General features: G+C 43.2%; 1 protein-coding gene across 10 annotated transcripts in view; it reads left to right on the top strand.

Moving 5' to 3' along the window:
• The first annotated feature begins 1,336 nt into the window (after positions 1–1,336).
• The window catches only part of ATRX (ATRX chromatin remodeler), a 68,117-nt gene continuing 48,273 nt past the window's right edge, over positions 1,337–21,180 (top strand). For 4 of the 10 annotated variants that reach the window (XM_038123195.1, XM_038123193.1, XM_038123200.1 and 1 more), the window contains exons 1-6: positions 1,337–1,542; positions 12,489–12,601; positions 15,560–15,615; positions 16,419–16,471; positions 18,020–18,144; positions 19,349–19,468. In XM_038123195.1, coding sequence (XP_037979123.1) covers positions 1,352–1,542; positions 12,489–12,601; positions 15,560–15,615; positions 16,419–16,471; positions 18,020–18,144; positions 19,349–19,468 — 658 coding nt within the window. In that variant the 5' untranslated portion in view covers positions 1,337–1,351. The other 6 variants (XM_038123197.1, XM_038123201.1, XM_038123194.1 and 3 more) reach the window with 6 other exon arrangements.

The following is a 21,180-nucleotide window of genomic DNA, read 5'->3' as shown; positions in this document are numbered from 1 at the left end:
GATTTGCTTGGGTATTTTCTCATGTTCCATACGTTGCTTTATGAAACCAGGTGAGTAGGTACATTTTTTTTCCTTTAGTTTCTGCAGAGAAAGATATTAATTTTCAAAACTATTTTTCTTTTCAGCAAGTGGCTAATGCTTGTCACCTGTTTCAGATTCTGTGTGGCACTGGGCTCAGCTTTGGTGAACCTGGTGAAGCTGCTGAGTTCAGTCATCTTCTCACAAAAGCCTGCAACAACTTTCCCTTGAAGAGGGCTACGTTCCAATCCTCCTCCTTTCACAACTTCTAACATCTGACAGGAGTGTAGTAGCTGCTAGTACCAGCAGGCAAAATTGTCCTGGCATACTTAGGTGTAGCTCCTGGGGATGCATTTCCTTATCTAGAGAGTTTTCTGATCAAAAAGGAGAAGTTGTAGCCAAGCTGGGCGGAAGCTGCCCCGGGCAGGGTTGCTTGGGGCTGCTCAGGTTCAGCCTCTGTGTGGTCTACGTCATCCCTGCCTGGCTGTCTTTGTGCCTGGGGAACTCTGCTCCCAAGCTTGCCTGTGGGCTCGGATGGAACTCCTGCAGAGGATGAGGGTTCTGCTGGTGATCCCCATGGAGGAGGAGGGTCAGGATGGTGATCCCTGGGGAGGCTGAGGGTCCTTCTGGTGATGCCCACAAATCAGGAGGATCACTCTGGTGATCCTGTTGAAGGAGGAGAGTGGTTGTGATGATCCTTGTGGAGGAGGAGCATTGTTCTGGGGATCCTCGTGGAGCAGGAGAGTCGATTTGGTGATCCTCATGGAGTAGGACAGCTGTTTTAGTGATCCTTGCAGAAGAGGAGAGTCGTTTTGGTGATCCTGCAGAGGAGGACAGTTGTTCTGGGGATCCTCATGGAGCAGGAGGGTCGTGGTGCTGTTACTAGGAGTTTGGGCACCTGCTCCGTGTTACTGTTCGTAAGGATGACATGTCTGAGCGCTGTGATTCACTTGCCGTGCTTGGCTCGAGGCAGCAGAGTCACCCAAGGCCGCGGTTCTCCTGCGATGTGACACGGGCTCCTGTCCCGGTGTGCCACAGCTCCTGTCCCGGTGTGACACGGGCTCCTGTCCCCGCTGTCCATCCCGGCACGTGTCAGCGCCGGGCTCCCGCCGCCATGGCCGCAGCCGCGCGCTGGGGCCCCCTGCTGGGCACAGGTGTCAGTGCACTTTGTTACGAAATGATGTCACGGACCTCGGTCCATGACGCCAGCGTGACGTCAGCCACGCCCCAGCCAATCAGCGCGGGGAAGGTTGGGATGGTGACGTAAACTGCCCTAGCAACAGTCGGCGCGGCGCCGCCCAATCAGAAAATAGCTGTGGGCGGCCGTGAGCCAATGGGAGGCGGCGGAGGAGGACGGCGGCAGGAGGCAGGTCCCCTCGGGCTCCCTCCGATAAGATGGCGGCGGCGCTGGCGATGGCGGCGGCCGTGGCTTTGTCTGCGCCCAGCGCCTGAGCGCGGCCCCGGCCCGGGCGGCCGCTCCGCTCCGAGCAGCGGCGGCGGAGTCATGACCGCAGAGCCCGTGAGGTACGGCCGGGCCGGGCGGCTCCGCGGCGGCCGCGCGGGGTGGGGCGGGGCCGGGCCCGGCGCGGCGCAGCCCTGGCGGGATGGTGGCGGGAGGCGGGATGGCGGCGGGAGGGCAGCGCCGCGCTCGGCCTGGGCGGCGGGGCCGGGCCCGGCGCGGAGGGCGGGAGGGACCGCTCCGCGCGGCGGGAAGGCCCCGGGGGCGGCCCCCGCCCCACGTGCGAGCGCGGCGGGAGCTCCGCCGAGCCCGGCGCGGGCAGCGGCCGCCGTGCCGCTCCGTCCGGCCGGCCGCGGGGCTGACGCGGATCGGCGGCAACCGACAGACGCCCGGGAAGTCGGGCTGAGAGAGGCGCCATGTTAAAGTGTTCATAAATAGTTGTCTTTGTGTGCTTTCGGTTTTGTCCGAATCCCCGGGCTCTGAGCCCCGCAGTCCCTCCGCCGCAGCCGCGCCGCGTGCCTGAGGCGCTGCACCGGCCATGAGGGGGTGTCGCTTGACCCTCCCGCTTGACCCACACATATCTGCAAACCGTGATGGAGAGGCGTCACTGCGTCTTCAGTGCTCGTCATTCCGGCTTTAGTGCTGAGCCTTGGGTAAAGTTTTTTCTGGGGTCATTTGTGTGTGTCTTCACCTCCCGCCTTATTTTAGTAGTTCATAACTACTGTGTCATTTTAGACAGAAGTTGAAGGGAGAGTGGTTTTTCTCCCCTTTTGTATTGCTTCTTTTTGAAGCCTTCACACTTCCAATTAGGAGTCTAGAAGAAAGAGGTTTTTGATGATTATCATCACTGTTGATTTTGGTCACGTGCTGATGTAGGTCATGAGCGTTGCAAATATACATTATTTGCTGCATGACTTCCTAGCAGTTAGCAGTTTCTTCTGCATGTATTTTTTTCCTTATTTTGTAAGACAGAGATGGTCCATCTCTCATCCTTTCTCCTTCTCACTCCCACTTTCTCCTCTCTGTGTTCTTAAAGTGCTTTGACAGTTTAAACAACTTCTTTTGTTGGAGTGTTTATTTTGTTGTGTAGACTGAAGTGCTAATTAAGGGGCTTTCTCCTTTTTCTTCTCCAGCCCTTGAAATCAGGCGTAGAGTTTTATTTTTGTAGAACAGAAAGATCTGAGTTACTAATATTTATGGTCTGGTTTGCAGTCACCATTAGTATTTTATATTCTGAAAAATGCTCCTCCATTTGGACCGCTTTGCTTTTTGTTTTATTGTGATTGTCATATTTTGTTCCCCGTTGTCCATAATCTTGTTTGGTTTCTTTTGAACCACTTGCTCCTGGTCTGTGATATTTGTACTTAACCCTTTCCATATTCCTATGGTGTTATTAGTGCCACAATTGGTGTTACTAGCAAGGGGCTGCTTTGGAGGGAGAGGATGCAGAAGCTCATACATTTTCCATGTAATTCTTAGATTACCTGCGCAGAGGATGGGATTATTTCAGATTATTGGGGATCTTGCAGATCAAAAAGCATGGACAGAATAGATCTGAGATCGTGTGCAGTCTTTGGCTGGGATCTGCCCACAGAGCAAGCAGCCCTGTGACAAACCTGGTTTAAGTAGACGGGCATAACAATTTCTTGATGCTCCAAACTTTCCTTCTGTTCATGAGCTCAGTTCTCACTCAGTTTAGATGTTTGCTGCAGTTCCCATCCTTGCAGAGCTCATCTGGAGCAGTTTGTAGCTCGCAGGATCTGTGTCAGGAGCTGGACGTGGCGCTGCAGTGCCACACATGGCGCTGGACATTGCATGGGCCTTGCCTTGTCCAGTCCAGTTCTTCCTAAAGCTGGAGGTGGCGAGAAGGAAATGAAGAAGAAAAACACACCCTGTCTTCCTCTTTTGTTCCCATATGCCACAAGTGCTGTTGGCTGTCAGCTGCCTGTGTTTGTGTCACTTCACCCTCTGCTCTCTGCAGTTTGTCCATGTCAGAGGTGTGCAGAAATAAAGGACTGGGGGACCGCTCTTACAGCTCTTGGGAAGATGTGCAAAAAACTGAATTTGGATGGAAAATCTATTCCCAGCCCTTGTGGAACATTGACTTACAGTGTTTCAGAGGAAAAACATCAATCCATTCTAGTCTGCTCCCACAGAAGTTTTAAACTTTTGTTACAAGAGTACTTTTATTTAATGTTAAGATCCTGGGAGTCTCCCATGTCCCGAATGGGAAATTTAGAATTATGAAAACTGGAGTAACCTCCTAAAAATTTTTTAGAAGTGCTGCCTCTGTAAATATTTATAAAGATGCCTCAAGAATTTTTGCCCCAAAAACTTTTTTTTCTTGTCCTTTCCTTTTCAAGGGGAGAAATCTTTGTCACAATGACCTAACCTGTTCCTACCAGTTCATACATTGTACAACATAAGCACAGCAATAGCAAAAGAAACCAAGTTCTGAATTTTCCTCACTTGAACTATCTGTAATCAATGAATGTAGTTTGGTTTTTTTTTTTTTAAGTTGGCAAAATAGGCTTAGTTCTTAGGGTTTTTTTAATCCAGGCTTTTCACCTCACCTTGTGATATTGGTCACTTGGTTTTAAAGATTTTATTAAATTGTCTGCGTTTCTGAATCAGTTGAATGTCTTTGTTCTGAGTGATATTGCAGGGTTGTTTGAGGTGTGTTACTTGATGCCACAATGATATAATTGGAAGTAAGTCAACACCAATCTTCTGTATTCCCTAAAGGGACGGTGAAAGTTCTCTGTCTTCCACGCTGTTCTGGAATGGGCATAGGCAGATTCTTCAGCTCTTCCTGAAGAAGAGCGAAACTGTGTCATCTTCAGTGCAGCTGTGCCCCAGAACCAGTATCTGCAGCACTGAAATGAAATTTGCTGGGAGAGGGACTGACTGCAGAGACTTTGTTATTTCTGGTTTTGTTCAATACTGTCTGTTAGGACTTTGCAAACTTTATATAGGGCTTTACTGAAGGTATCTTAATTTTCTAGGAAACAGTTTGGTGCATCAGAGGGGTGTGTAATACAAATTCTGCAAGAGGGTGACCTTAACAGGGGTTTGAAATTCTCAGTTTGCTGTTATTGACTAACTGCTCCACCCTCTGCTCAAAGAGTGGAAAAGAGACTCCTTTTTATGTGCTGATACCTCACCAAAAGAGAATATCAAAGTAATGCTAAAATGTGCTGTGTTCATCATAAAAACAAATGCCTGCAGCCTGTGACCATTTTAAACTGGATTACCAGAAGGGTCTTTGCTAAAGGGAAGGCCTAAGGACAGTGCTGAACCTCATGAAATCGCATTTTGTGTCGCTGGAGCTCAGCTCGTGCCTCAGGTGATTTGGAGACATGAATGAGTTCATGGATGGGTCAGTGGCAGGTTATTCCCTTGGCGTGGCAGCAGGAGAATGAAGAAATTGTAGAAATTCAGTGGCAAATATAATGGAAGGTTTTGTGTTGACTTTAAAAGGGGTGAAGTGTCCTGATTTATTTACTGAAGGAGGAGCATAAAGCTTTCACACTCTGTGATGAAATGTAGTTGTCACTCAGGGTGGGTGATGGATTCATTTGTGTTGATGTGTTTTGTTGTTGTTTTTTATTAGAAAAGGAGAGAAACCTTGAAAAAAATCAAGAACTTGATGACAGGTTGCTGACCAATGTCAGCTGTAGTGCCATTGAAGCAGTTCATTTGCAAGTCCAAAAGCTGCGTAGTTGTAGAAATTTTTCTCTGGGTCCAGCTGTAAGTTTTAATAGGTTCAGCTTTGTTGGGCAAATGCATCTGTCATGTAAAGCAAGACTAAAAAATAGGCAATAAATTTGAGACTGAGGTGGCTTTTGTCTTGTAAAATGAAAACCTGTGCTTGGGATGAGCTTCAGCCCTCAAAGTTGTGGCAGCTGTGATTGGGAATATGTGGGAGAACTGAAGGGCCAGGCTTTGAGTCTCAGCAGAGTTGGTACTGAAGGAAGTTTTGTTGAGAACCTGTGATCAGCTCCAGGGAGCAGAAGACAAATGAAGCAAAAGGCATTTTTAGAGTTGGGGGTCCCTGATGCTCTTGGTCATGGGGCCTTCCCTTCCCTTCCCTTCCCTTCCCTTCCCTTCCCTTCCCTTCCCTTCCCTTCCCTTCCCTTCCCTTCCCTTCCCTTCCCTTCCCTTCCCTTCCCTTCCCTTCCCTTCCCTTCCCTTCCCTTCCCTTCCCTTCCCTTCCCTTCCCTTCCCTTCCCTTCCCTTCCCTTCCCTTCCCTTCCCTTCCCTTCCCTTCCCTTCCCTTCCCTGTGCACTCCCATGGTTTTCGTCTCCTAAGGGTGAAAGTGTTGTGTTTAGTTTTCAAGTGGCAGCTCCAGTCCTTCTCAGCTTGCAGGGTATTTCACCGTTGAAGTTACACTTCAGTGTGGCATTGAAACCAGCCTAACAATGAGATTGTCTTAAGTTTCCTTGTGGATTTGTGATGATGTTGCTTGTTTGGGTTTTTTTAAGATCTCATTATAGAAACAGGTTAAAAACAAAGTTGTTTTTTTCACTTCTTAGTGAATGAAGTGTGATAAGTCACACCACGTGAACAGAAAGAAATTGTGTAAGCTTTCTTGAACAGAATAAAGAGTCTCTTAGTGACTTTGAACTGTTGCTTTCTCATTCCCCTTGTGTGTCTGGAGGAAGATAATTCTGTTTACTTATCTGAACCTGTTATGCTGTATTTAAGCTCCAAAATTACTTCATCCACATCATCGAGTGTCTTCAACTGCACCAGGTATCACTTGATTAAGCCCCTGTGGATTAAAAGTCAGTTCTAAACAAAGTAAAAAAGTGAATGTATGTTAACAAAGTGTTAGGAACAGAATCTCTGATGAGGTGCTGGATGCCTCCATCTCTTTTCAGCCAGAGCTTTAGTGTTCAGGTATTTTCTGAGGTTCTGATCCAGTCAGTTCAGCGTGGTACAGTTCCTCCTCACACGAGGGAAGTGCTTTGCTGTGATAATGGTCAGACCCAGGCAGCTCACCCAGAAAGATTGTGGGGCCTCCAGCTGTGGAGTCGCTTGGAACCTGGCTGGACATTGTCCTGGGTGGCCTCCTGTTCCTGCCTCTGCTTGTGCTGAGGGCTGGACCAAGGGCTCTCCAGAGTGGAGATCAGGTGTGGGGCGGAGGAGGAAGGAGAGAACTGAGTGTGGATGGCATCAGGTGTGTGCAGGGTGTGAGGGTTTGTGCCCTTGGGCAGCAGAGCTGCTTCATGCCAACACAACCAGATGGTGTGAATCCTGAGTGTAAAACCTCACCTGGTTTGGCAGAATCGGTGTGTCAGTGTAAGTGAGGTGCAAAATATGAATCTGACCTAGGACTTAGAGTGTCATGCTGCTTTTGCCTGCAGAAAACCATTGTTGAGTTAGAAAACAAACACTGGGATGAAGTGCTCTGTTTCCCCACCATTATGAAATCATATTTTACTTGTTCAAGTAATATAATGGTAGGCTGATTTTATTTTCTGGTTGTATATTTTTTCTGACAGAAGTAAGTTTCTTAGGACATGGCAGGTATGGTGTGTTCACTCCATTTTTTCAATTGGGATAAGAAAATAAAACAACTCCTACTGGACATTTTTCCTCTTTCACTCTTTCCCACAACTTTAAGCTATTTCATTCATGTGTGTTCAGCCACAACATTGACGTATTTTGTGTGAAACAACAATGTAGGCTCTACCCTCGTAACTGAACTCTTTGAATTGGGCTAATTCTAACCCTTTTCCTTCTCATCAGGAAAAACTTTTATGAAGATTAGCAGGTGACAGAATACTGGCCTGATTATATCAAGGCTGAGGAGTAGTCTCTCTTCTCATCATCCTAAATAAAATACTGAGAGTCTTGCTGTGGGTTTTTGGATTTCTGCTGTTCACACAGGGATACAGTCTGAAGCAGAGGATGGCAGTCTAAAGACCAGCGATTTAAAAGCACATCTGGTTTTATTTTTCTTTAATTATTTTTCCTAAGGATTGTTTAATTTTGTCTGCTGAATAGTTGTTCTGCAGTGTTTCAGTTTCAAAAGTGAAAAATGACTGAGACTTAATCTGAAGCAACTGTAAACATGAATTGAAAAAACTTGTGCCTTGAACTATGTGAAAAGTTTAAATGTAGAAAAATCCTAGACAAGTGTTGAATTCAAGGAAGACATATGGTTAAAAAAAATATTTGCCAGCATTGGGATAGATAAAAGCTGGAAAGGACTCCTGTGCCACTTTCAGGAGCCACTGAAATGCGCATGAGGGACACTTGTTTAGAGTAATAGCCGGTAGGTGTTTGTTTAAAGAAAATACAGCTTTTAAATTACTGATGTTGACAATAACTGGGACATTCCCCACTTTCACTTTTAAAGTGTCTTAAGCAAGCAAATAGGAACTGAGTGCAAGAACGAGGTTTTCAGTGCAGTTGCAGAGGATAGTCCAGTGTGTCCTGGGTTTGCTGCTGAGGTGGTCAGTGCTGCTCCTTCCACTGCCCTGGTAATGAATTTTCATCACCTCACCTGCCTTCAGAAGAAATATGATCATGTGAATGTGTGGCAAGTTGGATCCAAATGAAAACTGTTGGTTAAAATTTTATTTGTCCAAGGTGATGTGATTCGCTTTGGGGAAGCACAGTCATCAGCTGGCACAGGGGGTGAGGTCGTGGTGGGTACCCACTGTGTCACTGCCCCTCCTCAGCTGGGCAGGGGACGCAGGGGACAGTGAAAAGTTGAGGTTGAGATCAGGGCAGGGACATCACCCAGCAAGTGCCATCACGAGCAAAACAGACTGTGCTTGGGGAAATCAGCTCAATTTATTGCCAATCAAATCAGAGTACAGTAATGAGAAATAAATCCCCAGTGTTAAAATACCTTCTCCCCACCCTTTCCTTTCTCCTGGGTTCAATTTTACTTCATTCTCTGCCTCCTGCTGGTGAGCAGTGCAGGAGGTGGGGTCCCTCCCCTGGGAAATGGTTCTCCATGGACTTTTCCCATGTGGGCCCTTCCCATGGGCTGCAGCTCTTCCTGAGCTGCTCCAGCGTGGTCCTTTCCCATCCCACGGGGCTCAGGAAGGGGCTGCTCCAGCAGAGGGTTCCTGTGGGATCACAGCCTCCTTTGGGCATCACCCTGAGCAGGTGTGGAGTGCTCCTGATGCCTTGAGAGGCTGCCTGGAGCAGAGGCTGGACAGAGTTACAGGAATAAAGTGGGGATTTATTGAAAGGCCTTCACAGGATCCACCTTGGGCAGTGCAAGAGCCCTGCCAGGGCTACACCCAAGATGGACGAGGGTCATGAGTTTTCACACTTTTATAAGTTTTGGTCTATTTCCATACTGGGGTTCATTGTCCAACTCCAGCTCCAGGTGATGCAGCCCCATCCTCTCAGTTTGCTCTCCTCAATTCTCTGTTGTTTGCGCTTTTTGGGCCTGAAGCTGCAGCAGTGCCCTTGGTTCTGGGGCTGGAAAATAATTGATTTGTCTGACTGAGCTGTGAGGAGAGCTTGCTAACACTTCTATGAAGTTCAGAGTTATATACTAATGCAGTACAGAGTCTGGAAAATAGGAAAGCTAAAACTTAAGGCACACTCCATGAGCTGCAGCTGGGTCTCTGCTCTCCTGTAGACCCCCATGGGCTGCAGCTGGGTCTCTGCTCTCCTGTAGACCCCCATGCGCTGCAGCTGGGTCTCTGCTCTCCTGTAGACCCCCATGGGCTGCAGCTGGGTCTCTGCTCTCCTGTAGACCCCCATGGGCTGCAGCTGGGTCTCTCCTCTGACCCTGATGTTCCTTCTCCCCTGGCCTCAGTGTCTGCAGGGCTGTTGCTGTCACATCCTTGCTCCTCTCTCCCAGCTGCTGCTTTGCTGCGGGTTGCCCTTCCCAAATGCATAATCCCAGACCCACCCTGGGCACCGCTGATGGGCTCAGCCCTGGCCAGCAGCGTGTCCCTCTTGGAGCAGGCTGGTGTTGGCTCAGCTTTTAGGAAGCTTTTGGCATCTCTGCACAGAAGTCTGTCAGCCTTGTAGCCCCCCACTACCAAAGCCTGGCCACACAAACCTGGTACAGGTAAGGACGTCCAGGGAACAGCACTCAACAGCCACTTGAAGTGTTATGTCTAGATTATGACACAACCTGTCTTTATTTATTCTAATTATTTATGGACTCATTTATAGGTAATTTGCCTACTCGGGGTGTTTTGTTACCCTGTAAGGGCCAGGCGTTTATTGTTTGCTTTAACAGCACTTGCTGTGAATGTAAGTAAGGAATGGTACATTCCAAGGTAGCTCCCAAGGTCACAAATCAGGTTCATGGCCCAACCAATAATAGCAGGGCACCTTCCCTTTCAGTCCTGTTTTAATTAGGCTGAACAGTGTTGAAATAGCTCTGCAGTGGTGGGGAAGCCATTTGCTTGGAAAACTCAGTGTGAAAACACTAATAAATAGTGTGGGGACTGTCAGTGTAGAGGAGCCTGTTTGCCTCAGTAGTGCTTCAGAGATGGTTCTACATTTTTAGGCTCCTATGTTTATTAAAACCACACGTTTATAAGTTGTGATCAATTTAGTAGTGACTGGGTCTGTACTGCAAAGAATAACATTTTCCAGTAGAATCTTTAAACAAAAATAATAGATTATTATTTCTCAAGTATAAATGAGTGACATAAAATCACTTGTACAAAACCAGATGAAGCATTGCCCTAAATTAACATTTCATAAGTGTAACACCTTTACTTAGATTTGACCTGGTACTCCTTAACAAAGGCTTATGGTATAAAATGATGAATAATCAAGAGAAAAAGCAAGTTGAGAATACTTTTTAGTATTAGTTTGTATATCATCTTCTTTGGTTGGCTGTCAGCAAGAACACTTTGCTCTGAAAATGATAATTTTACGTTAGTTAGGATAAGAGTTAATGAATGGTAGTAGATAGTGTTCCAAGTATTAGTCACAAAGACACATGGGTACTATTCTGAATTCATTCTATGTTGACAATAGTAATACTGAACTCATCTCTAGCTCCCATTTTCTTTCTAAAATGCTGCTACCAAAACAAGTTATTTATAAACTAAATGAGCAGAATTCCACATGTGTGGCTTTTTTTTGCTGTTGTTTTTACTACCAAAAATGTTCTTTCTTGTGGCCTTTCTAAATGTGCTTTATTTCTTCAGACCATCTGGAATGGATATAAAATCTCTTTATATGCTTTTACTATCAAATAATTCTGAACAACTCTAATTTTTTTTCACTTAATGCGAGTAAATTGTCATTAAATCGCCTTTCTAAAGGAGAGCATGCAAGCTGTTAAGACTGCAGTGCACCATTATCATCTTCTGTAATGTTTTCCAAGTATGCCTTCCGTCCATGAGAAAAAGGGAAGCCCAAGATTAGGGAGCTGGCAGTTGTATAGCAGCATGAGTCCAGTAATTAGAGGGAAAGACTTTTGGACAGATTGAGAGAAAAATTTTAAGGTACTCTTGAGAGTTAAAGAGCTTTGTTCTGCTCTTTCAGGCTTGCTCCAGTGATTGATGGTGCATATGTAGTCTCAAAAGAAAAGTGCCCTTCGCTCATGCAGAAAATCTTTTCATTGCAAAGTGCTATTTTGTTTTATTTTGAGTACCTCAGGTGATTTAAAGAAATAGTGGATGATTTTTGTTTTTTAAATGGATGGTTTATGCTGTTTTATGTTGTTCTTTTCACTGGTTGGAATAGTCACTGGCACTGATGTGAGGATGTTCACTCAAGGCTCAAGAGAGCACTCGGCTGCACGTCCTTCTGATAAAATGAGATTTTTTTTTAGCAATAACAAATTGAAAGTCAGAAGTTAATAAATTGATGTGTTAGAGAAACAGTAGTGATGGTAAAGGTGACTGCTCAGGTTGAGTATTCAAAAGTTCTTACAACCAATAAAACAGGCACAGAAAATGTAATTTCTTCTTGCTGTTAGAAGACTATTTTGAAATTAATGGGGAAACAAGCAGTGGGAAGGGTGGGAAGCCTTTATCCTTCATCTGGGCTCACTTCTGCTGGGGATAGGGCAGGTCAGGAGTGGGAAAAACATCTGGAGCAGCAGATAAGGGGTGATGAGTCAGGACAGATCAGCTGCAGATTCCAGAGGGCTGATAAGGAGGGGAGGGAGCAAACAGCTCCCTGGCACCTTCTGAACAGGGGCTGAGCACCCTTGGCCTTGGCCAGGGCAGCTGGAAAAGCCTTGTCCTGGGAAATTGTAGGAGTTTAGGGAGAAATAAACCATATGAAATGCCAGGGGTAACACGGAGGGTGTGAAATGGAACAGCTTTTTAAGGCAAGCCTAGGATCAAGATGTTGCTTTTTGCTGTGGTCAGTAAATGTACTCAGGACTGTTCCTGGGGTCTACAAGTGTCTAGTGAAAGTTGCCAGGGGATTATTTTTTATGAATTAAGCATCAGCACTCAAAGAAACAGATCAAGGAGTGATCTGGTCCTGCATGGTTGTTTCTCGATAAAATTAACACTTCACAACATGTATGTAGATGGTAGATTTAATAAAAGTTTTGCATCAGCAAACTTTCATATCCAGTGGACCTGTCATATTCACTGAACTGTTCACTGTCATATTCAGTGGACCTGTTTGTGTCTAAGCTTGCAGGTGAAACTCTTCTGTTAGTTCTAGTGGTTTATATCCCAAAGGTGACATTTTAAAAAATAAAATCAAGATTTTATTATTCTTACCTGTCTGGCTTCTGACAAGTAGAATATTAATTTTTTGCTGTCTTCATGTCATAGCAGCATTACCACTCAGACTTTCTTGAATTTTGTCAATAATTAATATAATTGTATATAAACAGTGAAAATTACTTAAAATAGACTTTATGCAGTTTTGTCACTAAGGCTGCACCTACTATTTCATTCAGTATTTAGAAAAATTATATGTTTTTTATTTGCTCTGTATACTCATGCAGAAACAAATGTTTACATCTCTTTAAGCTTTCAAGCTTCATAAATTAGAGTGAGATGTGTAGATAACTCTGGGTATTACTTGTATTTTCAACAGTGAAAGCAAGTTGAATACATTGGTACAGAAACTCCATGACTTCTTGGCTCACTCATCAGAAGAATCTGAGGACGCAAACTCTCCTCCAGCATTATCTAAAAACAAAAGTATAGGTAAAAAGACATTTTGTGTTCATTTTCATTGTATATGTGATTCTAAAGTCAACTTGATGTTGTTATTTCACTATATCACGCTTCACTGGAGTAATTTTACCAAGTCTTTATGTGATTTAAGTGGTGATAGCTTGATAAATGCACAGTAGGCCTTTGGTACAATATTTATTTCAGTTCTGAATCTTTCTAAAGGTGAAAAAATCTAATCTTCTGGTAATTTCCCTTCCCTGAAACATGAGATATCAGACACACAGGTATTTGCTGTGCTAGGAGTTCCTTGTTCAGTGTTCCTGAATTTATAAATGCAGTGTCTTGGTTTTCTGCTGTAGTAACTCTTCTGCAGTCCTTGTGGGTGTGGGAGGAGTTCTGGAGATTATGCTTTCGTAGTAATTTGAAAAAGACTTTTTACATATAATCTAGAAACATTTGAAAAGAAAATAATACTTTTAAAAAAACTAGAGTCCTACACTAGGTCAAAATTGGAAATTTTTACTTCTAAGTTAGAAATAGGTAACAAAGTTTAACCAATTACATGACAGTGATTAAAAGTGAAGTTATTTCATGTCAGTACTGAATAATATCTTTTAACTGGTTAAATTTGTTTCTTAGTTTAACTTGGACTGGATACAGGTGCACAACCTTTCAATCTCCACTGCTTAATGAGCTGAAAGTTGTGTTGATGTGGTTGAGTGCAGGAGAAGAGTGTGCTGGCTGTATTGGAGTTTATTTTCAAACTCCTGTTTTTTTAAGTAATATCTTCCACGAGCTTTCTGGCGTGTAGTTTTTATCTTTTAATGTTTTATTTAGAGAGAGAGTCTGCTGCCTGTGGCACTCACCTCCTCATGTCAGCATCAAACTGGACTGTTAGCCCAGGAAAAACAAACTACTCATGTGGTGCTTCAGCAGAACAGTAAAATAAACTGTCATGTGGATGCATCTCAGAGTGAAATTTTTCTGAGGAGCACACTGGGAAAAAGAAATCTTCTGCCTTTATCCTCTGCAGTTAAAAATTAGCATTTGGTTCCTTGCTGTAAAACACAGATTGTCTTTGAAATGGATGCACTTGCAAATTCATAGCAGACACATTTTAGTGTTGGTTTTGAGATCTAAAAGAACATATTAAAGTTGAAGAGTCAGGATTAAACACTTAAATATTAGGAAATGCCAGAATTTACTGTGCAAATTTCCTTCCCTTCCCAATATTCTGTGCATAACAAAAATGTCTTTAGCAAACTGTGCTTTTTTTTTTTTTTTTTTTAAATCCAGAGGGTGCTCATTATGAGCGGAAGTTATGGATGTGACTGGGGCCAAATCAGATTTATTTACTTGAAGGTCTTGTTTTGTTCCAGCATTTGAAGGATATGTGAACTATTGGGTAGAGTGTTGTGAGGAGGGTGATGATGATGAAGGTGGTTAAGTGTGGCCCAGGAAGGCTGGATGTTAGAAATCAGTTGGCTGTTAGCTGATATTATTTCCTACCCTAAACTTTTGTCCCTGCCACACGCAGAGGTCAGTTAAAACAGGAAGCAATGCTTGCTTTATAGCCTTAATAATGTTCTTGATCCCCTCTGCACTGGAACTGGATGTCTCCCTCCTTTCCACTGCATGGCTGCCAGCAGCAGAGTCACAGAGAGCTCAGGAGAGCCAGCCTGCCTGCTCCTGTTCCAAGAGTGGAGCAGCAATCCCAGGGGAAGCTCTGCTCCCTGACAGCCCTGGAGTGGCTGGGCAGGAGCAGCCAGGTCAGCACTGAGCTGGGAGGGGGTGGCTGCAGCACACGGGGCCCTGCGGTGGGCACAGGGAGAAGCTGGCACTGGAACACGTTCAGCTGCTTTTGGAATAGCACTTGTTCATCAGGCTGCCAGTCTGAGTGCAGAGTCTGCGCTCACTGGAGCTGCCAGAGCAGGGAAAGCTCTGCCAAGCTCTCCAAGCTGGTATTTTCCATGGGTTTATCACTTGGGCAAAGTTGGTCAAGAGTAGAAGGTTGGCAGTACCCAAGCTCCAGCAGAAATGTCACCCTTCTTCCACATCTCAGGTTCCTCCTTCACAATAGGGAATGCCTGTAATATTCCAGAGAAGAAGTTTCAGGTGCTTAAAGAGGCCAAAAACATTGTCTGCTTCCATTTTGTATTTCTTCCTTCACGTGTGGAAATGGTGGGATGATTTTCTCTGCAATTTACTCAGTTCTGCAGAGGTGAAATATCCAGCATTGAATTCTCTTAAGTGGTTCAGTTTTTTCAAAGTATAGAAGTGAATTGTTTGGTGTTTCCCAAACTGAAGTTTAAGGATAGAGAAGTTGCAGGGCTAGTAACCTTCTTTTAAAAATCACAAATAATCCTGATAAGTATCCTGTAATTATACTTCCTACTCAGTAGCATCTGTTAAAATCCTGCTGTTTCTAAACTGATGGAGCAACTTCATAAAGGAATCATTCAGTCACTGGACTCCAAACTTTCCCTTCCATTTCCAAGATTGGTGGATTGGAGCAGGTGCCAATAGGTTGCAGGTCTTTAGGCTTTATATTCCACAGTTCCCAAGCTTGAGAAATAGGAATTCTCATCAGAACTCGGATCAAATGGGATTTTTTTCTGTGGTTCCATGATCCCAGATTTAATACTTTGTTTCTTATGTCAAGATGTGTGAGAGAAAATACTTGTAGTAAATTCTTAGATATCAAAAAAATGCACTAATATGGTATTATTAGTTGCACTTGCAGTGCTTCAGTATTTCTTCACCAGCAGCAAGGCTCCCAGGGCTTGAACTGAAAGGGATTTCTGAATTATTTCTGTAAAATGTATGCTACACAATGGAATGTCTTTCCTGTTGTGCACCAGTTTGTCTCTGGAAGTCACATTTATCTCTGTCCGGGCTGGTGAAACATAAACACTGCTGTGATGTTCAGTGTGAAGAACTTCGGATGTTCCTTGCATTTCAATGGACTCCTTGAATTTCTCTCCATAGGTAAAAGTAGAGAACCTAAAGGAAGTCCAGCTTCAATGGAGAACAACAAGGACGAGGTAGGAATAAAAATGCTTTTGAATTCTAGCTGCATGTCTAGTGCACAGTGGCTTGAGTTCACTCTGTTGCTTTTGCAATAAATACTTCAATAATACTGTCAGAAGCACCCATTAATGTCATCCCCCTTCACCCTGTTACTCAGATAACAGTTGTTCTTTAGGCAAATATGCTTCCTTTTTGAAAGAAAATAAAAATGGACACACTGGATCCATGCTGAACTGAGCAGAAATGTTTCATGTGGTGTTTCACTTCTGTCTGTTCTCCTGTTGGAGACATTCTGGTGAACAAGATCTTAACATTGTAGAGAAAACACAAGTGCCAGTGTCAGGCCTGCTGGAAATTCAGGTATTTTCAACTGCCCATCCCTAGTTGTGATCTGAGTGCAAAAACAATTGACAAAATCAGTTTTGCTCTGAAGGCAGCCAGTGCTTTCTGGCACATGAGCCACACACCAAGAGTCTGTTCTGCTGGCAGTTTGTGGCTGCAGGCTGCTGCTACTGCTGAGTGCCAGAGCCCTCTGCAAGGGTGTGGTTTCTTCACACAGCAAGAAGAGCATTCCCAAACCTGTGTGAGCTGCTGACTCCTGACCTGAAACTCCAGAGATTCAGTTGAACTGAACTGGCATTGACTGTTGAAATTGTCTTGTAGTTAATTACTGCTCTTCCTGCTGCTCTTTTCAAATTGTTTTTTTACAAGGGCACTGGTGATTTCTGAGTTGTTTCTAGTTAATGCAAGAAACTGATTTTTGACAGTTCCCTTGGATATAAATGTGTTGACTTCTACATTTTTTTCTTGTTTCTAGGGAAGTAGTTCTTCGGAAAGAACCAAATCCTTAGGATCATCCCGTTCCAAAAGGTTGGTTTGGAGAATAAAACCAAATAAATAAGTTTTTGGGTGTGGGAAGCTATAGAAAAGTGGGTACACTGTGTCGAATGTTTTTGGTAAAAATCCACGAAGTTATGGAATGCTGGTTAAAATTCAACTTAAAATTCAAACCATTTCTCAAGATGAAAGGTTAAGATGCTAGAGCTTGATTATTATTTACAAAGACAAGATTATTCCACATCTTCAGGACAAAGGAGTTTATACAAGAGTTCCTTCAGTCTTGCTGTTTGTACATGTAGGATTCTTCCAAAAATGTGATTTGGGTCATACAGAAAAAAAGCTTTTATGTGCTTCACTGTTGGGAGAGTGCAGCATCAGACTGTGCTGTTGAGTTGTCCTGTGCAGAAGCTGCCATTTGCTGTATCCCTGCTTTTTCTTGTTCTTTCTTTGATCTAAAAAGTATGGAGTGAATTGTTTACCAACTGTTTGAACCTAAGGAAACAAATTATTTGTGTCCCAAGTAAGAGCAGACTTAGTCCAGTCAAGCTCCTCCTCATCTGCTCTCAGCTGCTGCTCACTCAAATGCTGTCCTCTGTGATTTTTATTAAATCCCAGTGAACAGTGCAGGGAGTTGAGCTTTCAACAGCTGCCTTGGTACTTCTCTTTAGAAGTCAGTATCTCATTTCTCTCTCATTTTTATCAAAGTTGCTTTATTTTATCATGTCTGCTGGAATTAATATTCTTCAGTCTCCTTTTTATGTTTGTCTCGATGCCATATTTGCAAGTGTGGTTTTATATTTGGCTTTCATTTCTCCCTCATCTTTTGAATCCTGTGTTCTGCTGAACTCTTTTCATTTATGTACTTCTTTAGTCCTGTGTTTTGCTTCCTGTCTTATCACTAAAGGGATTTTCACTCATCCGTTAATCATATTGTACCTTATATTGACAAAACCAGTATCCTGCAGTAGTTCATGCATTGCCTTCAGGCTACTGAAAAATTTGCTCCATATTTTGTATTATTTTCTCTCCATCCTGACATAGTAAATTCATTCATTTTCATGGATTCAGTTTAAACAGTTTGTGTAGAATTCTGTCAGCTGATCCTTTTGTTCAGTAGTCAGTTTTTTTATTTCTTTCTGCATTTCCTTCATTTTCTTGCAAGCATCTCTTCTGCCAAGATGCTTTTTTTGTAATTTGCTAATATCTGTGTGTTCTCTTTGTGCTGCCTGTTAAACCTGGAATGATGAATAACATTCATGAGCAGACCTGTGTTTCATTTAGACTTCTTTCCTGGGATTGTGACTTTCTTAAAAATACATCACACCTCAATTTTACAACAAAAAGATTTTATTAGTATATACTTCTGTTTCACGTGGGAGGGGAGAAATCCTGTTCCAAACCAGAAAATTATCCTGCAATTGTATAGTAGTAACTTGGAGCATCCTAGCTCATCATGTCTTTAATTAATTTGGAAAGAAGTTAGTTTTTCACAGTTCATACGGTGTTTTGCCTGCAAAGCTTGCCTGAATTGCAGTTTGTACTGTTTGTTAGACCATGGGGCTTTTTCTGTCTGTGCAGGAAACCTACAGTTGTAACAAAATATGTTGGGTCAGATGATGAACAAATAGCAGATGAAACTGTAAATGAAGATATTTCAAATGAGAACTCAGAGAATGATGTAGATATGCAAAGCTTGCCTAAAGGTAGGTCATGGTTTTTTTCTTTTGTTTTTCTTTTGTTGTTTTTTTTCTTCTGAATTCAGCAAATAGCCAAGATTATGATGCAGCATAAATAATTCACTAGAATGCACATGTATCAATAAAATGCCTCTTGAAGGCCCTGTTGGTTTTCTGCCCACAAAAACCTGAGCACTTTCAGTTTGGGACCCAGCAGATTTTCATCTGTGGGTGCACAAGGATGTGCTGGTGGCTTAATTTCAAATGCCTGCTGACGTCTGTATTAAACCATCACAAAACAGGGGAAATGATTTATTCTGTTGTTTTGCAGGAGTCTCAAGCTCTGTCACTTGGAGGTCTTATTTTACTGTTCTGTCTCTAGGGTTATTAGCAATTAGATCAACAAAAGCAAAACTAACTCTGGGGGGAAAATGCCATTATTTGATTTATTTTTAAGTACCTTTTAGAAACAGTTAATACTGTAGGCCCGCATCCCTCTGCTCTTAGCTGCAGTGTAAGTTGGATTAATCTCCTCCAGTTCTTACCTATGAAAGTTACAGGAGAAATTGCTGCTGTTCACTGTTTGAGTAGCAGTATTGAGAGCAGTCGCTCTAAAATGATTTTTTCAGAACATTAGATTATTTTCAGTGTCCTCACCACAAAACTGGGCTCTTAAATAGGAAAGAGGTTTTTTCCCCCTTTATGTAATTTTGATTAGTACTTTGTTTAAATGAAAATGTCAAATTTTGAATGTTAAAGACAAAGCAGGTTTTATTCTATTGCTTTTTTGTACATTTCACATTGAAATAAATGAGGATGAGGGAAACTGAATAGAAGGGGGCAAAGAGAGTAGAGCACAGGGTTTGGAGGGATTTAAGTGCTGTCCTTTATTGGTAGCAAGTTCCTGTCCTGCACCCCCCAGCAGTGTGACAGTCCTGTTGTGCCCATGCCACAGCAGAGCACAAAGAGCAGAATTTGCTCCTCAGCCCATTCAGTCCTTGGCTTCTGTCCTACAGCTACAACACAGATGTAGTTTGAAATGTGTGGTGTTGGTTTTGGGTTTTTGTTTTTGGGTTTTTTTTCTGTGAACACCTGTGCATTCAAAACTATGTTGAGTTTTAGTCAACAGATTGCACTTTTTTTTTTTTTTTTTGTTGGCTTTATTAATCAGAACTTTTGCACTTCGCTTGGATGTGTAATGGTTTCCAATTTCTAAATAAAATTATTCTAGGTACAGTGGTTGTACAGCCTGAGCCAGTGCTGAATGAAGACAAAGATGATTTTAAAGGGCCTGAATTTAGAAGCAGAAATACCGTTAAAATGAAACCTGAAGCTCCCAAAAAGCGTGGAGGTAAATACAATTTAAAACATCTGTTGAAACGGGTTTAAATTGTTGCTTAAGACCACATTTGGTACATCTAAAAATTGTCCGTATTTCTGATAAATTATCCTAAAAATACCTCCACTCTTCTGGCTTTTTGTTCATTAAGGATTTTAGCTGATAGAAATTAGCCTCCATTGCTGCCCCTGCAATGCAGCAGTGAAAGCTAAGATTAGTTCCCATTAAACTCCTTATTTTCAGTAGGTATAGGATGCTTCATTAGGTGCAGTTGCTTGGTTGCAATCAGGTGTTACAGGTATTCCTTTTGTAAAGGAATTGGAACACCATTGATACAGGAACGTTCACTGACTGACCAGGGAAGCAACCATGTTTGAACAGGGACATGTACGGGCAGATTATCAACCAGCGAGCTAAGAAAATCCTAAACCCTCAAACAATATAAGGACTTCTTTATTTTGCTTTGAAATTGTGGGAAATTCCCTACCACTGGGCCCTTCTGAGGATTACCTTTGAAAAGCTACTGTGTCAGCTGGTTTTCCATAGCTGCTGCTAAAAATGAGAAGTTAGGTAGATTACAATACTAACAGAAATTAATTTCTCTCTTTTTTTTTTTTTCCCAAAAGCAGAGGAGAGGAGGGAGGATTATGTATAATGTAGCCAATAAGAAGGTAGATATTTTTGTTAACCCTACTGCGATATCTGAGCTCACACACCTCCAGCAATAGCCAGGGTATTGATACAGACAGCTCTTGCACACACTCTTCATCCTTCCCATTGCATCATTTGAGATCCTTGCTCTCCTTTAAAGTAATTTATGGAGTGCTGTTTCTGTGGGTGAAGGGGAGTGAAATGTGCCTGTGGAAATGTGCTTGTGCATCCACCTGGCCTTGTGTGGCCTCAGTGACATTTGGAGCGTTGATGTTTTATCTAAATTACAACTTTGGAAGTTGGTTCTGTTTTATTCATGCAAGATGTCCTGTTCATATAAGAATGCTTTCTCCATTTGTGCTTAAAACAATTCTACGTGTGGTCCAGCAGAACTCTTCAGGGCTACAGTGTTCAAAAGATAAGATGCTTGTGCTTGAGCTTTGTGGCCTGTGTCTGTATCCCAGCACAGTTTGGCTCACCTGCCCTTCCAGCTGGTTTAATCTCCATCCCTAGGGAATGTGCAGCCCTTCCTTTGTGTAGCTGGACTGGTTACTCATGTACTAGGCCTGACATATATGTACATATATTTTAAATATTTGCATTTCTAGTAGGAATTCTATGTCCTGTGTGTATCAGAAGTAGTGGTAGAAGCAGAACTCTGGCCTTTCTAGCATGCAGATGCTCTTACCTAAGACTGTAAGAGGCATTGTCATTCTTTTCAAGTTTTGTGTCTACAGTGTGGTTGTGGTTGTATTTTTGCTAATAAATTCTGTTAGGAATGTTTTTAACCAAGTAATCTCTCAGTATTAATGAATTAGTGGTAGTTTAATTTCTTTGGATCATCATCATTTGTAGTAGTAACGTGGTTTACAAAGGTTTGCCTCATAAATTCTCTTTTCCTGGTGCCAGCTTGCAGGTTTGAGGAAGGAGGCTGGAGTGCATCCCCTTGGTTGTGGAAGAGGGAAGTGGTTCAGGCTTGGCAGGGAATATCATGTTCTCCCTGGGTTGGCTGGGCCCCTCAGTGGTTCCTGCAGCAGTTTAAGGACTGTGGTGTGTGTCAGGCTTGGATTCTG

Source organism: Motacilla alba, chromosome 4A (genome assembly GCF_015832195.1).
Source record: "Motacilla alba alba isolate MOTALB_02 chromosome 4A, Motacilla_alba_V1.0_pri, whole genome shotgun sequence".
Taxonomy (NCBI): domain Eukaryota; kingdom Metazoa; phylum Chordata; class Aves; order Passeriformes; family Motacillidae; genus Motacilla; species Motacilla alba.
The sequence above is the reverse complement of the archived record's forward strand: the minus strand, read 5'-3'. Positions and strand labels throughout refer to the sequence as shown.